This window comes from Peromyscus californicus, unplaced genomic scaffold (genome assembly GCF_007827085.1).
Source record: "Peromyscus californicus insignis strain IS unplaced genomic scaffold, ASM782708v3 Scaffold_2__1_contigs__length_46816999, whole genome shotgun sequence".
NCBI classification, from domain to species: Eukaryota; Metazoa; Chordata; class Mammalia; order Rodentia; family Cricetidae; genus Peromyscus; species Peromyscus californicus.
This window is the reverse complement of record NW_026294540.1, coordinates 18,587,819-18,604,369: the sequence shown is the minus strand read 5'-3', so window position 1 is coordinate 18,604,369 and position 16,551 is coordinate 18,587,819. Positions and strand designations below refer to the sequence as shown.

Sequence of the window (16,551 nt, the reverse complement as noted above, 5' to 3'; positions counted from 1 at the left end):
CCACTGTCTAATGATCCCACAACACCAGCCTCGCCAGCACCACTAGCTGGAGACCAAGCACTCAAATGCGTACACCTGTGCTGGATATTTCACACTTAAACCATAATGCTAGCGTGCTCAAAATAAAAAATCCTGAGTCTCTGCAAGCTGGTCTCACTGTTAGCTTTCTGTTGGGTTTGTGAGAAGTCACCACATACCCAATAGTCCAACAAGTTGGTTTATCACCTCTCCCCATTGTTCAGGCTCCATCTACCTCTGCCTCCAAGGTCAGCGTCAAGGACCTTGGATGGTTGAACCTCTCTTCCAGGTAATCCAGATGAAGCCTCCTGTATTCAACTCCTAATCACATCTATGGCCCCATGAGATAACAGATGCATAGATTAAGCAACTAAGTCATGGGTGTGTGTGTGTGTGTGTGTGTGTGTGTGTGTGTGGAGTGGCTGCATTCTGTGTGGCATGGCATTCTTAGGTAATTGGCCAGTTGTAGTTAGAATTCCCTCTGGTGGTGGTTTGCATTCCTGCGTTAAGTATGCCTTGCCATTCAGGGATGGTCTCTAGGGACATCTCAAGTGGAGCTGGTTCTCTCATACTTAGTGCTACTCTCCAGACAAATGAGACAATGTCCACATTGGCTTTGGTGCTGGGGCATTGTATCAGTTACTTTTTTGTTGCTGTGATAAAACCCCATGACCAAGGTGACTTACAGAGTTTTTTTTTGGGTTCTGATACTAGAGGGAAAAGGGACTGTCATGGTGGGGACACTTTGCAGCAAGGAGCAGGCATGGCAGATGGAATCGGAAGTTGAGAGCTCGCATCTCTCTCTCTGTAAGCAGGAGGCAGAGGGAGTGAACTGGAAATGGGTTGACTCTTCAAACTCTCAAGGCCTCCCACTAGTGATGCACTTCCTCCAACAAGGACACAACTCCTACATCTCCCCAAACAGTGCCACCAAATGGGGGTCAAGTGTTCAGATACATAAACCTTTGGGAGACGTCTCATTTAAACCACCACAGGTCCAGTGTGCACCAAGACTGAGGTTCTCAGTGTGGAAGGATCCCATGTGCCCCTGAATGCCCCTTCCCTGCAGGGCACAAGCTGTTTCCATAGCCACTGTTGCTTTCGGTCTGGATGAGTTTTATAGTTTTCAGATGGCACTCAACACTTCAGACTGTGCGTCTGAAGCAGCAGGGGTGGAGAAGGGACTCTTAGCATTTCTGCAAGCTGCATCTGCTTGGGTCTGTTCACTAGCTCCCCAGATACAGAATGAGGAAGCCACAGGACAGTGCATGTCTTGGTTTATCAGTCTTCTGTCACCATGGTAAACACCCTAGCAAAGGCACCTTAAGAGAAAGGGTTTATTTGGCTCAGGATCTTGGTTACAGCCCTTCATTGTGAGGCTGTCAAAGTAGCAGGAACTCGGAAGCCAGAGTGATACATGCATGTGAGCTTATGCTTAATCCTTTCTCCTTTTCCATATGCTCTAGAGCAGTGCTTCTCAACCTTCCAGATGCTACCACCCTTTAATACAGTTCCTCATGTGGCAACCCCCCCCACCATAAAATTATTTCATTGCTACTTCATAACTGTAATTTTGCTACTGTTATGAATTATAATGTGAATATCTGATATGCAGGATATTGGATATGCAACCCCTTCACTGGGGTCATGACCCCACAGTGGTTGAGAGACCGCTGATCAAGAACATGGTGCTGTCCACTTTTGGCTGGGTCCTCCCACATCAGTGGATTCCTCCGAGACAGCCTCCACACAGGCAAGCCCACAGGCCAACCTGAGCTAGACAGTCCCTCACTGAGACTCTCTTCCCAGTTGATTTTAGGTTGTATCAAGTTAACGAAACACACCATTGCAGCCCAGGTCAAAATGTGAGCTAGGTGACAGGTGACCATTGTCAGTCTGGGGACACAGCCCCCTTCAGAGAAGCTCTGGTGTTTATTTGAGGTCTGACCTCACACCTTCGTGAATGCCATGATGCTCATCCCCACCCTGCCTCCTCTTCCCTTGCTCTCTTTCTGTCTGTCTCTCTCTCCTCAATCTCTCTTGCCTCCACCTCTCCTTTGTGACTCATCCCCTATCATAGGCATGTCCCTAACTGGATTCCTCTAAGTAGAGATGAGAGACATAGCCACAGTGCAGATGTGACCACAAGAAGCCTAGAAATGCCTATAACCCAACATCCTCCCGGGCCTGCATCTACAGAGACCCTAGTGTCTTTACTCTTTGATGCTAAAGATAATTTTCATAACTGGGTAGAATCGTGGTTTGTATGTAGACATAGAGCAGACATGGGTTCTACCAGATAAGTGTTAGGACCTTTTCAAAGGACAGGCCAGATAGGCAGGACTTTCTGTGGAGTAGGGGTGTTGAATAGTGTGGGTGTAGGTTGGGGGTGGGGAGACTTGTCCCCCTTTCTGATGGAATGGTTTTGTGTGTCTGTAAATTAGGCTACTGTTGTATTACTGTCAGTCATCTTCCAAAGTGTAACACAGCTCCCTTTTCTTCAGAACTGGAAGAGCTGGGGCCAAGAGATACGGTGCATACCTGCAATCCTGGTATTCAGGAGGCTGAGGTGGAAGGATGGAGGGTATAGGCCAGTCAGGCTGTGTAGTGGCACCCCATCTCAAAAGAAAAAAAATAGGCCGGGCGGTGGTGGCGCACGCCTTTAATCCCAGCACTTGGGAGGCAGAGCCAGGCGGATCTTTGTGAGTTCGAGGCCAGCCTGGTCTAGAGAGCGAGATCCAGGAAAGGCGCAAAGCTGCACAGAAAAAACCCTGTCTCGAAAAACCTAAAAAAAAAAAAAAAAGAAAAAAAAAGAAAAAAAATAATAAAAGTAACACATTGGAGAAAACTGAAAAGCATACCTGCCTGGTCTTCTGTCTGCTCTGGAGAAGGGTTCTTTGTCCTGTTCCTGATAAGAATTTCCCTTCTACATGCCACTGCCCCTCTTTTCATCCCCACTCCCTCCCCCTTTCCTCTCTGCTCTGTCCCTTATCTTTTTAGGAAATATGGTGCATGGGTTATATCAGTCAAAATGATTTTGCCCTCAGCAAGCAGAGAAGAGAGTTATTTGTGTTTCTTTCTTTAAGCCGCTCAATCCCTGAACAAATTAAACATTAATATAAACAATTTAAACACTGATGAGATGTGACAGTCTGATAGTTTTAATATAAAGTCACTTAATGACTTATTTATTTATTTATTTATTGTATGCTGAGAGGTTTCAGTGGATTGAGTGCTGGGTGTGGGGGTCAGTTCCCTGAGGATCAGAGACCAGCAATCAAGTTAGATTAATTTCTGCATGGGGTCCTTTGCCCAGTCTCTGTCCCCAGCTCTGCTGATGGTTCTGCAGCAGGAAGCTTAGGTGTGAGTTTGGGTACCTAACAGCCGACCTGGGAAAGCCTCTTGAATATTTTCTCTAGAATCCTCTATTTCTCCATTTCTTTCTTTTCTTTTTACAAATTTCTTTACCAGGTGAGAAGAAGCTAGACAAAGGTGCAGCTGTAAGGAACAAAACAAACAAATAAACAAACAAAAACAAACAAAAATGAACCTGTGGAGCTTTCATTTCAAGGAGAATAAGATTCCAGAGAGATTCTGGAATCAAATATGAGTGACCATGACCTAGAATTCAGATCCATATCTGTGCTTGTTAGTTTTTATGTCACTACAAGCCAGGGTCATCTGGGAAGAGGGAATCTTAACTGAGAAAGTGCCTCCATTATATTGACCTGTGGGCAAGTCTGTGGGTCATTTTCTTGGCTAGTAATTGATGTGAAAGAGCCCAGTCCACTGTGGGTGGTGCCATCCCTACATAGGTGGTCCTGGATTATATAAGGAAGCTATAAGCCAAATGAACCCTTTCATCCCCTGTTTGCTTTTGGATAGAGTTTTATCACAGCATCAGGCCTGAGACTGTGCCATGTGGTGGTGGCGCACGCCTTTAATCCCAGCACTTGGGAGGAAGAGACAAGTGGATCTCTGTGAGTTCGAGACCAGCCTGATCTACGGAGCAAGTTCCAGGGAGACAGGTGGATCTCTGTGAGTTCGAGACCATCCTGATCTACAGAGCAAGTTCCAGGATGGTCAGGGTTACACACAGAGAAACCCTGTCTTCCAAAACAAAAACAAACAAACTGAATTCAGACTAGGACAAGGTCCCCCCAAATTCTACACTCTAGCAACCATTTCATGAAGTTTATAAAGTAGCAGAATGAAGGGAGTCCCGAATCAAGATACTTTTCAAGTTCATTTGGGAAACTTAGGGTAGGTGAGGAAATCTCTGCTATAGACCTCAGACATATCTGACAGCATTCTTAGCTTTGGGGTTGGGAGAAGGTAGAGGTCTGTTTGCAGACCGCCAAAGGACTTACTTGATAGTCACAAAGATATTATCTCATGCCAAGGTTGGCAATAAGTGCCTTTTGGGGATTAACATAGCTCAAGATAACTTTGCTCCTTATCTCTAATAATCATTGATACTTTAATAAGTTAACCAGTCTTGTGGAATGTTTAACACAGGAAGAGATTTTCTGGGAGCCTCAGTCACAAAGTCTTCACATTCATGACACAAAACTCCAGGTTCCTCTCCCTGCAGAGGTCTGGGGGCTCTGTGCGGTTGGTTGCATAGACTTCTCATGGGGTCTCTGGCTGGTTGCTAATTTTTCATTTTATGCCTGGCATTGCAGAGAACATTCTCCAAGCATTTTATTTTCTCAGGACAGGGTCTGAGTCACATAAATAGGAAAGTAGGAGGGGACATGTAAGCGATTTTGTGTGTCGTTGAATCATCCTTTCCCAGAAGCAGGTGACTCTCTGTGCGTCCCTTGAACTCTGCTGGGAGACCCTTGCATCTGGCTCTTGGAATCCTTCTTCCCTGTGATTCAGAAACTGTTAGAGTTCTATAGGCAAAAAAAGGACAGTGTTGTGTACTCACTCCGATTAGCAATGGGACCTGGTCCCATCCTCACTTCTCTGGCAGGTCCCTGACCTATATGGTCAGCACATTCACACTGCACATTCGATTTGGTCCTATGGGGTTGAACCGAGGGCCTCTTGCATGCTAGGCAAGTGCTCTACTTTTGAGCTACTAAAGCCCCAGCTCCACACGACCATTTGAACTATTGTCCCTTGAGTGTCCCCTGCGTACATACGGCCACCAACTGCATTAGGGTGGAGGAGCACTTGCTGTCAAACCCAAGTGTCTCTGTTCCCCAGGTGGGGTGGCTAGAGGTAGCAGTAAGAACACATGGTGTCTATTTCCACAGTTTTCATACAAGGAATGGATGCTTTGTATGGTGTTGGGGGCTATGGACATGACAGAGATTTGGTGTTACTGGCATTGACACTTACAAGGTGCCCTGGGCAGGTAAAGCACTTTCTGGGCAAGCATGAGGGCATGAGTTCCGATCCTCAGAACCTATGAACATTGGAGACAGTAAGTAGCACATGTTTGACATCTCAGAGCATCTATCGTGGGGTAGGAGCTGGAGACAAGAGGCTCACCAAAAGCTTGGCCACCTTCTTTCCCATCCCAGCCTGTTCTGAGTTTTTCATGGTGCTTCCCAATGCATGGAGACATCTTGCAAGCATGCATTTCCTAGTCTGATCTTTAGTTCCCCCCTTTTTCTCAGATCCTCAGCCTCCTGAGGCTAAACAGACATGGCTCCCGTGGGGTCCTTGAGTCCCAGCACAGTATGTTACTGACACTTGTGAAAGGCCCAGTGGGTTAATTGAGACAGAAATGTCCCTGGTCTTGCTATATATAACCTCATAGTCTCCAGATGCACATCTCTTAGCAAATTACCTGTGAGGCTCTTATGCTCTGTGCACTGAAGTGTTCATGGCCAGGTCCTGTGTCCTGCATGGGTTACCTTCCTCCCTGTGTACTTTGAGAGGCTTAGGTAAAGCGTGGGCTTCCTCAGTCATTCAGGCTATGAATGTGTCTGAGAAGTGAAGACCACCTCCCTTCACTAACACCTGAGCCATGAACCCAGTGGCATAGGAGAGTGTTTGCAATAACCGCGCTACGCCCCATCTGCGAGTCTCATTCTGATTAGGGCCAGGGTGGCCGTGGGGAAGGTGCTGAGTATTTTCTCACTTTATGCTCTGGGGATTCTAAAGATGGCCTCTGGCTTGCTGGGCTGATGTTTTCTCAGCTAAAGGGTACTAACATACCCCAAGTGTGTCTATCACTTCTGTATTGGTACAGCAGCCTGTGGTAGAGATAGGGTATCAGGAAGTGCCATCCTTAGTCTTAGCCTAAGGCCCAGAGGCAGCCGACCTATTACTTATGTCAGATATACCCAGGGATATCCAAGCCACAGTTCTTGTGTTGGGAGAGCATATGTTTATTCTGCATGGCATTGCAACATGATGCCGTGTGTGTGTGTGTGTGTGTGTGTGTGTGTGTGTGTATGCATGTGTGTTGTATAGTATTATGTGTGTGTACATATAATGTGGTGTGTAGTTTCTTTGCATTTGTTTGTGTAGTGTGGTGTGTGTGCTGTGTAGTCTATGTGTGTTTACATTGTAGTGTGATGTGTGTATATGTATATGGTCTATAGTTTGTGTTATGTTGTGTGTATGGTATGGTGTGTGTGTTATTATTATGTGTGTTTATGTGAGTGGTGTGTGTAGTTTGAGTGTAGTGTAGTGTGTGTGTTGTGTGTGTGTGTTTGTGTGTTTTCATCTAGTTGGGCATTCTCTGGCTTTGTGCTCTATGGGTAGAACACTATTTAAAATGCAAAGGGCATGAAATCACTCGGTGGGTCATTGAAGGTCACATTGCTTAGGGCTCAGTAGGTGCAATGGGCAGTTTGAATTCTACCTCAACAACATCATACCTGTGTAGTGGTTTTGGACAAGTCACCTGCCCTCTCTGGTCCTACTTATTGTGAAATGGGGATGAGGGCAATGTGCCATGGGTGGGGCCTCAGAGACTTGTCTCCTTCATTCATCACCAAGGAGCTGCTGAACTGGGTGTTAGCAAATGTGTTATCACTACATGAGTAATTCTGTAGGGATAATTCTGTAGGTGAGCTCCAGGTCAAAGCATGACGCACTCAAGCAGAAAAGCAATGGGAGATACTACATCAAGGTGGAAGTCTGGCTGGGCAGAGGCAAGAGAGGAGGACCTATTGGGTGCAGATGACTGGAGAGGAGCCCTGGAGGAGCCCCCTAACATGGCAATGGCCTAGAAGCTGTTTTATCCCTGAGGTCTGATCAAGGAAGAGTCCCTGGTGGGGTAGAAGGACATGCAGGATAGCAAGGAAGGTCTTGGGCAATAGAATCGCACAGTCCCTGGGTTGGGAAAGGAGGGTGGGGTGAATTTGAATGATTGTAGCTGAGGAACACTATGTTTGTTGGTTCTGTGCCCATTTAGATCTCTGCTGGGGTTTTACCCTCTGTGCTCCTGTGCTGGGACCCCACAGGGTAGGGGACCTCCTGGGCTGCTGCATGTGTTGTCTGTTCACAGTTGTTAGAATCACCAGGGAGGGACCAATTGCTGTTTCCGTCCCCTGAATCAGTGACTCACAGCCTGGGTATATGGGTGAGGATGTTCCCCCTGTTCTGATGTTCCTGGCAGAGGAGAGCTATGGCTGGGAAGTGCTGGCTATGGGTTGGTGACACTGTCACATGGGGGTCTTTTTTTTTTCCTGTTGTGTGTCCTAGTTAGCTTCAGCTGTCAACTCGACACAATGTAGAGCCAGCCACCTGTGGAGTTGGAACATCCATCAAGGAGTTGCCCAGGTCAGATTGGCTCGTGTCTATGCTTATTGGGGGTATTGCTTAATTGATGATTGATTTGGGAGGGCCCAGCCCACTGTGGGTGGCACCATCCCTAGACATCTGATAATAAATCTATCTGAGCATGAGCTGGTGAACAGGGTAGCAAGCTAGCAGTATTCCTCCATGGTTTCTCTATCAGCTCCTACCTTGGCTTCCTTCAGTGATGGATTATGACCTGTGGCAGATGTCTGGCCTAGGTCACAGTCCTTGACAAGGACAAGCCTCAGGGAAAATCCCTGGTGGTTGGGTTGAGTAGCATGGCCTCTAGACTCTGACCCTGTAGATGGCAAGCTTGTTGGATCCTCACATGAGTTACTTTCTCCCCTAGTATCTATGAGGGATGGAGTCTATGAGCCCTACACTGTCCCGAATCTGAAACCACTCCAGTTTCCTCTATAAAACAGAGGTGATTGGGTTACCAATAGGGTCTCCAGGTGGCTCAGGCCTTTGTTCTGACAAAGACTAGACAGTTCTACCAGGTTGACTGTTGGCGTCTCTACAACGAGAGGAGGGCTGCCAGACTTAGAACCAAAATTCCAAGCTGTCTCATATTTACACTCTGTCTTAGGAGACAGAAGAAATAATCTTGTGGTATATTTGTTTTTCTCAGCATTGCCTCGTGTGTTATTTGTACTTACTAGAAACCAAACCAGAACTAAGGCCCTGTGTGTCAGGGTGTGTGTGTGTGTGTGTGTGTGTGTGTGTGTGTGTGTGTGTGTGTGTGTGTGTGTATGTGTGTGTGTGTATTCTCTACATGGGATGTGTGAGTCCTGGTGGGAGTTCACAGTGTGCAGGACCCAGATTGTACCTTCTAGACCTTGCTGGTCTTTTTGCTACAATCATTTCCCCTAAGTTCTTCTTTTTTTGAACTATGCAAAGGAAGGAATAGAGTTCTATGTTTAGGTGGCCATCTTGGTTCTTAAATGTATTGGTTAAGGAAACAGTATGCACTCAAAAAAATGTAAAGATTAATATAAAATGTCTGTGAGTCCATTGGTGAGCAGGTCACATTCCATCCAAATCATGGCCATGATGCCCAAATGAAAGCCAGTTATTTTTCCCAATGGGCAACTCTTTTGCTTTTATTGGGTTCAGCTTCCTATTTGACACTCAGCTCATTTTTATGTGAAATAAAATGGCGTTCTTAGGCGATAGAAGGTGCCTTTCTGGGGATTAGAAATACAGTGGATGTCACAGCAGCCACTCTGTGGAATGAAATTGGTGCCATTTTGTAATTATAAGGCATGGGGAGGGAGAGAGGCAAGAAGGGAGAGAGATAGAAGGAGAAGAACAGAAGGAAGGAGAAAGATGGAGAGAGGGAAGAAGGGAGGGGCCTGCGGACTCAGTCAGTAAATCATTTGCTACTCAAGCTTGAAGAGGAGAGTTGGGATCCCAGCTCCTGTGCAAGTGTTGGGTGGGCCCACCTGCAAGTCTGCTGTGTAGAAGACTGAGCCAAGGGATCCCCAGAGCAACCTGGATAGATTAACCATATCAGCAAGTTCTGGGTTCAATCCAGAGGCCTTGCCTCAATGATGAACGTGGAGAGTGATTGAAGAGACTCCCAATGCCAGCCTCAGGCTTTTGCACATGTGTATAAACGCATATCCCTACATGCTCCCCACCACACATGCAAACACACACACACACACACACACACACACACACACACACACACACACACACACACCCCATACATACATACACACAGATACATGCAAAAGGAAAAAGAAGAAGTGATGGTTAGTTTTTGTTTAATTGACATAGGAGGAAGACAAAAACCTCAGCTGAAGAATTCCTCCATCTTATTGGCTTGTAGACAAGTCTGAGGGCATTTTTGTGATTAATGATTGATGACAGATGACCAGCCCACTGTGGATGGTGCCACCCCTGGACGCATCGTCCTGGATGCTATAAGAAAGCAGGTTAAGCAAATTATGGAGAATAAGCCAATAAGGAACATTGTTCCATGGCCTCTGCTTCAGTTCCTGCTTCCAGGTTTCTCCCTAGACGTCCCTCAATGATGGACTATGAACGGTATAGGATGTAATGAAGCTTTTCTACCCATAGACCTGTGAGGTGGTATTGGGATATGGAGGGAGAAAGGAAAGAAAGTTACGTGGGAGCTTTAGGTCTTGGTGAGGAATTTGTAGGCAATATGCACCTGGGTTGGATACCAGGGTGAGAGACCTCTAGATGGTTTGCAGACTAAAGCTGGAGTCATTTCCCCTCCAATGCCCGGCCCTGACCTTTACTTGCTTTACTATTTTCCTGAATAGTATCAGAGGACCCAGTGTGGCTGACCTGGTACCGTGTAATTAGCTGCACAATTAAGTTTGGTGTCCCTGAGCAGCAGGGTCAGATGTTCATAAGGGAGGTTCAGGAGGCCCGGGTGCCCAGTGCTGATGCCTGCCCTGTTCTGTTGTGCACTTTTGACCTTGGCAGTTTCTGGACTGCACGGTAAGCTGGCTTGAGGCTGCTCAAGGCAGTGGCTCTGTGAAGTGTTAGATGTGTTTTGAATAATCAAGGGGCACCTTGCAACATAATGGTGTCCCTTTAGGAATCTCCTAAAGGAGAGGTCCTGGGTGGGAGGGTCCTCTCCTCTCCTCTCCTCTCCAATCTGTCAGTGGGATTATGTGGTGCTCTCAGTGGAATGAAAGCATTGGGTAATCCTGATTACAGTCATGCTGTGCAGAAGAGTTCTTGCAAAATCCTGGTGGAAAATAGAATCTGCTATTTAGGATAGAAAAAGCATAATCCGTTTGTGCACCCATTTGCTTATCAAATATTCACCGATGTCTGATAATCTCTGGATGCTGTTCTAAAGACCCCACGTACTGTGGGACCACATGAGACCCCTATCAGATGGTGTACACCCTACTGGTCTGTAGAGGGCTCACAGGGAAGCCCCGAGTGATGGGGGATGTGGGTGCTGTGTAGGACACATGTGAGGACATAGTCTGGAGATGTCACTGTCAGTGAGTGCTCCAGAAAGACAGGTTTGACAGCAGACCTGGCTTGGATTGCAACCGGGCTGATGGAGGGTAGGGGTGGGTATGGCACCCAAGAGGAGGGGGCACACAGGAAGCTCCTCCCAGAGAACACGCAGAAAATGCCTGCTTGCTTTTTGTGCCGATGTTTAGATGGGGTTTGGGAAAAACACAAATCAGATGCCAGTTCTAGAACATTAAAACCTACAATGCTTCATCAGGTAAGGCATCTTATTAGGCTGTATTCGTGACTCTACACATTTCTGTGACACAATGCCAGTAATAAGCTACTTAAGGGGGAAAAGATTTATTTGGGCACACAGTTTGAGGGCGCAGTCCATCACAGTGGGAAGGCACAGCGGCAGAAGCATGACAGAGCTGGCCACATCATACCTGCAGCCAGGAAGCAGATGCATGCTGGTGCTCAGTTTGCCTTCTCCCTTCTAAGACCATGAAATGGAACTGTTTACATTTAGGGTGGGTGTTCCCTCCTCTGTTAAACTTTTCTGGAAACATCCTTATAGACATGCCCAGAGGTCTACCAGATGTCTACTTCTATTTCTATAATGAGTCTAATTCCATCAAGTTGAGAGTCACAGCTATAACATTCATAGTATCTTGATTTTTAAGAAAAATATTTATGTGTGTATGGTGTGTGTACATGTATGCATGTTGATATATATGTGGGCACATGTGCTTGGAAGTGCACAGGCTTGATATTGGTGTCTTCCTCGATTGCTGCCCACCTTTTTGAGGTAGGGTTTCTTGGTGAAGGGGGACTTTACCAACTTGCCTAGTCTAGCTAACCAGATTGCCCCAGAGATCTCCTGACCCTATTTCCAAGCGCTGGGATTACAGACAGGCCACTGTGTCCACCTGGTATTTTCAGATGGGTACAGGGGCATCTGAACTCCAGCTTTTACACTTTTAAACAGCTTATTCCCCAAGCTATCTTCCCAGTTTGCATATTTTGATATTTGAAAAAAAAATTCACATTCGTTGGGCTGTATCCTATAAAATTGCCAACTGGGTCAGTACAAATACACATGTATTAACAATTCTAGATAGTTTGTCTAGACATAAATGTGAGACTCTTCCTGCCCTGAGCTTGGTAATGACACTAGACAGGGAGATTTTGTCATTCTGGTATGTAAACTAGGCCTGAATCCAGGTGTCTGTCAATCTGACCTAGCTATAAACTTGTATGTAGCCTAACTTCTATGTTCTCTGACCTGAACCGTGGTTTTGATCGACACTCAGAAGCAAGGAGGATTGGCACCCTGCTGATTGTCCCACAAGCTACATGTGGCAAATCCAGGAACTGTCTGAGTTCTTGGTGGGTCCAGATTTGAGAGAGTGTTGTGCTTGGGGAGTGCTTTCCTAGGGGGTCACTGAAGCTGAAGCAGGTTATTGGAGGGATGCCAGTGACATTTCCAAATAACCAGGGTAACCAGGGTTCATCATGTAACTGCTGCTGGTGGTCTACAGTAAGGCAGGTATAATGGTGCCTGGACAGTAGGGGGCTACTTAAGCCAGTAGCTCCCTGTTCCAAAACTCTGTAAATGGCTTTTATGGGTTGTGTAATTTCTTTGTCTGGGTTTTTAATTACAGAAATTAAGACAACTGTAAAAATAACATGTTGGAGCTGAGTGGTGGTGGCGCACACTTTTAATCCCAGTACTCGGGATGCAGAGCCAGGCAGATCTCTGTGAGTTCGAGGCCAGCCTGATCTACAGAGTGAGATCCAGGACAGGCATCAAAACTGCACAGAGAAATGTTGTCTCAAAAAAAAAACAAAAATAAAAATAACATGTTTACTCTACTCCCACCCCAAAAAAGGATATGTTCCCTAAAGAGAAAAAGAAAAATATTTTTTGTCCATTGGTGACAGGATGGTCTTCACAGGATGTGGGTGTAGTGAAAGGTAGATGCTGCCTCTCATTCTAGGCTTGAGGGTTCAGGCTACTCAAAGGACCAAGACACAGTGTGGTCAGTCCATTCCCTGTTTCTGGAGGACTCTCACCAACTCAGTTTCCAAGTCTCTTCTCTGCCCTTAGCTTCACTCCAGGAGAAGGCATGGTGTTTGTGTGACTGTGGTCACTTATCGTATGTTCCTTTGTCCCTCATTCTTCATCATCTCTGGACAATGGTCCTTCTATGAGGGGTGTGAGGTTGCATCAGAAACAATACCAGGTATGATGTAGATGTGGGGATCAGACTATGTTGTGAAAAGGTCATTCCAGTTCCTCTTTGTTCTATCTGGTTGGTTGAGGGAAAACCCATTGTTTATCTGATGAGATGTTAGTGCCCCTTCAACCCTCGCTGGCATCTTCTCTAGCAAAAACAAACAAAACCCGAAAAGGATGGAAGCCAGAGATCCATATCAGGCTCTTTCTGCAATCTCCCTCCACCTTATTTTTTGAGGCAGGATCTCTCACTGATCCTGGTGCTCCCTGATTGAGCTACGCTGGCTGCTGCTGCTGTGGTCTACAGCAAGGCAGGTATATTCTCTCTCTCTCAGGGAAAGGACGGCAGTGGGTGGTAAGCTAAAGGGAGTCGTGGCTCTTGCTCTGATCTCTTAGGCTTTGACTCTGTATTTGGCTCCGTGTTTCTTATTTAATAAGACCATTTAGAAATTCGCCTACAACCGGCTGTCCAGCAAACTCCAGCCATCTTCCTATCTCCATCTCTCCAACCCTGGACTTAAGGCATGTACCACTGTGCTCAGCTCCTTTTTTTTTTTTCTTAAGAGAATTTATTTATTTATTATGTACCTTGGTATTTTACCTGCATGTATGTCTGTGTGAGGATGCCAGGTGCCCTGGAATTGGAGTTACAGTTGTGAGCTGTCATGTGGGTGCTGAGAGTTGAACCCGGGTCCTTTGGAAGAGCAGCCATCTTAGCCTCTGAGCCATCTCTCCAGCCCCATGCTCAGCTCCTTTTTAATGTGAGTTTGGGGAATTAGACCTCCAGGCTTCCTGCTCATTTATACTCTGAGGCTTAAGCCCCTTAAAGATATTGTTATCTCCAGGGGGAAAAAGTGATTTTGTTTGAGTTTTACTTGCTTACATGTTCAACATTTATGGGTGTCAAGTGACACGGGATTTTTTTTTTTAACCAAACACTAGTGACATTGTGCTGTATCTTTCCCTGTGGAGATGTAAACAAATGTCTCTTCACCCCAGGTAGGACACCAGTAACCAAAGGAAAAAAGAATTTCCACCCAACTGAGCTTGGTGAACCCACAAGTTGATTAGGGTTACTTCTAGAAGCACTGGTGACCAAAAGGCAACTTCATCACTACAGAGTGGTCACCATATGGGTAACAATCCACTAAAGCTCTGTCCCTGGAACTTTGGACACAAATTGCAGATACCTGTAGCTAGAGTTCTCCTGCCTGGCCCACAGTCAGGACAAATCTCTGTCACCCGCCAGTCCCACAGCAGCTCAGACCCGACCAAGTAAACACAGAGACTTATATTGGTTACAAACTATATGGCCGTGGCAGGCTTCTTGCTAACTGTTCTTACAGCTTAAATTAATCCATTTCCATTAATCTATACCTTGCCACATGGCTCGTGGCTTCCCGGCATCTTCACATGCTGTTTCTCATCATGGCGGCTGGCAGTGTCTCTCTGACTTAGCCTTCCACTTCCCAGCTTTATTCTCCTCCTTGTCCCGCCTACACTTCCTGCCTAGCCAATGGCCAATCAGTGTTTTATTTATTGACTAATTAGCAACACATTTGCCATACAGAACATCCCACAGCAGATACCACCATCAAAGATAATAGTCTCTCCTTCTCCTTTTTTCTTTTTCTTTTTTTCTCCCAAGACAGGGTTTCTCTCTATACCTGGCTGTCCTGGAACTCCCACTGTAGACCAGGCTGGCCTCGAACTCAGAGATCCACCTGCCTCTGCCTCCTGAGTGCTGGGATTAAAGGTATGCACCACCAGACTTGGCTGATAATATTCTCTCCTAGGCAGTGTTTTCTGCTAAAGAAGCTTGGACAGGTCCTGATGTGTCTTTAATTCTTATGATACTTTGTGAGTTTTGTGAGCATCCTGACTCCTAGGAAGGACTGTTTCAGTCTGGAGGAAATACCTACACAACACATCTGTTTCATCTATCGTGTGCACATGCATGTGTATGTACGTACTTGCTTAACACATGTTTTCTTAGTGCATACACACATGTGTGCACATGCATGTGGAGGTCAGAGGTCAATATCACATGTATTCCTCACTCTTTCCCCATGTTATTTTTTGAGACAGGGTCTCTCACTAATGAAGCTAGCCTGGCTGTCCAGTGAACTCCAGGAATCCTCCCTCCTGTCTCTATCTCTTCAGCCATGGACTTATAGGCATGTACCACTGTGTTCAGCTTCTTTTTGGTTATGAGCCTAGCCTTTAACTGCCGAGAGCCATCCCCTCAGCCTGATCAGCTTTTTAATATGGGTTCTGGGGTTTGGGGTTCATTCCTACCTGCTTGTGTGGCAGGCACTTTGCCAACTGAGCCATCTCCCCCAGCCCCTTTGCATGTATTTTCTATACACTGAGTTGATTCAAAGAAGAAACACTGGATAACTCGGAACAGCATCATGGGTCTAAAGGTGGGTGGTGGGTGGTCACCAATGTGCTCTCCGAATCTACAAATCTGGTGTCCCAGGATCACTAACCCCTGCCCTCGGTTCCTCCCAACAGTGACGGAAGGCCGAGGGATCCTGGAGAGCATCCAACGGTTCTCACTGCTGCCTACCTACCTCCCGGTGACCTACCACATCAACAACGCCGATGTGTCCTTCTTCCTGAAGGAGGCCAACCAGGACATCATGCGCAACTCCAGCCTGCAGTCGCGGGTTGAGTCCTTTCTGATCTACAAGTCCAAGCGACTGCCGGTGCTCAACGCCAGCTACGGGCCGTTCTCACTTGAGCAGGTGGTGCCCCAGGACTTGCTGCTGCCTTCCAACCCATTTGGATTCACCAACACATTCTCCCTTAACTGGAGGCTGAAGGCCTACATCTTGCAGGAGAAGGTCTACCTGAGCCATCCCAAAGTGCAGGTGCTCTTCCATATCGTGGGCCGAGACTGGGATGACCACAGGGATGAGAAGCTGCCCTGCCTGCGAGTCTTTGCTTTTAGAGAGACCAGGGAGGTTCGGGGCAGCTGCCGGCTGAGTGGGGCCCTGGGGCTGTGTGTGGCCCAGCTGGAGATGCTGCCTGGCTGGTTCAGTCCCCCTACGGTTGTTTCTGGGCGCAGGAGGCCCACGGAGCAGCCAGAGGGGAGCCCTGTGGAACTGTATTATGCTGTACAGCCAGGGGATGAGCGAGGGGACTGTACCAAGGAGGACTTGAGGAAGGGCGGTGGCACTCCAATGGGCCACAATGACGTTGATGAATCCAGCCCACCTTTGCACAGAATTGGGAGTGTCTTCCTTCGCGAAACCCCCAGCAGTCCACCTCTGAGGGAACTGCGTTTAGATAGCAACGTGGCCGTTCATTATGTCCCCAAGACTGTGCGACAAGGAGATGTACTCACCTTCCCCATCTCCATCTCCAGGAACTGCACAGAGGATCACTTTACTCTGAGGTGAGCAGGTTCCCAAATCTGTCTACAGCAGCCCTGGAGGTCCAGCCTGGCTACTGTTATGCCTCTAGCATGGAGCTCCTTTTAGATGTTCACATGCTGTGTTCTTACTGTGAAATATAAGGGCTAGTTTGATGGTCATGGTTGTCCACTTAATTATGAACATTTGGTG

General features: G+C 46.8%; 1 protein-coding gene across 1 annotated transcript in view; it reads left to right on the top strand.

Annotated features, from left to right (window-relative positions):
- The window catches only part of Tmem132d (transmembrane protein 132D), a 623,079-nt gene that overhangs the window by 143,382 nt on the left and 463,146 nt on the right, over positions 1-16,551 (top strand). The window contains exon 2 of the mRNA XM_052755497.1: positions 15,497-16,382. Within this exon, the coding sequence (XP_052611457.1) occupies positions 15,497-16,382 (886 nt within the window). The remainder of the gene's footprint in view (positions 1-15,496; positions 16,383-16,551) is intronic.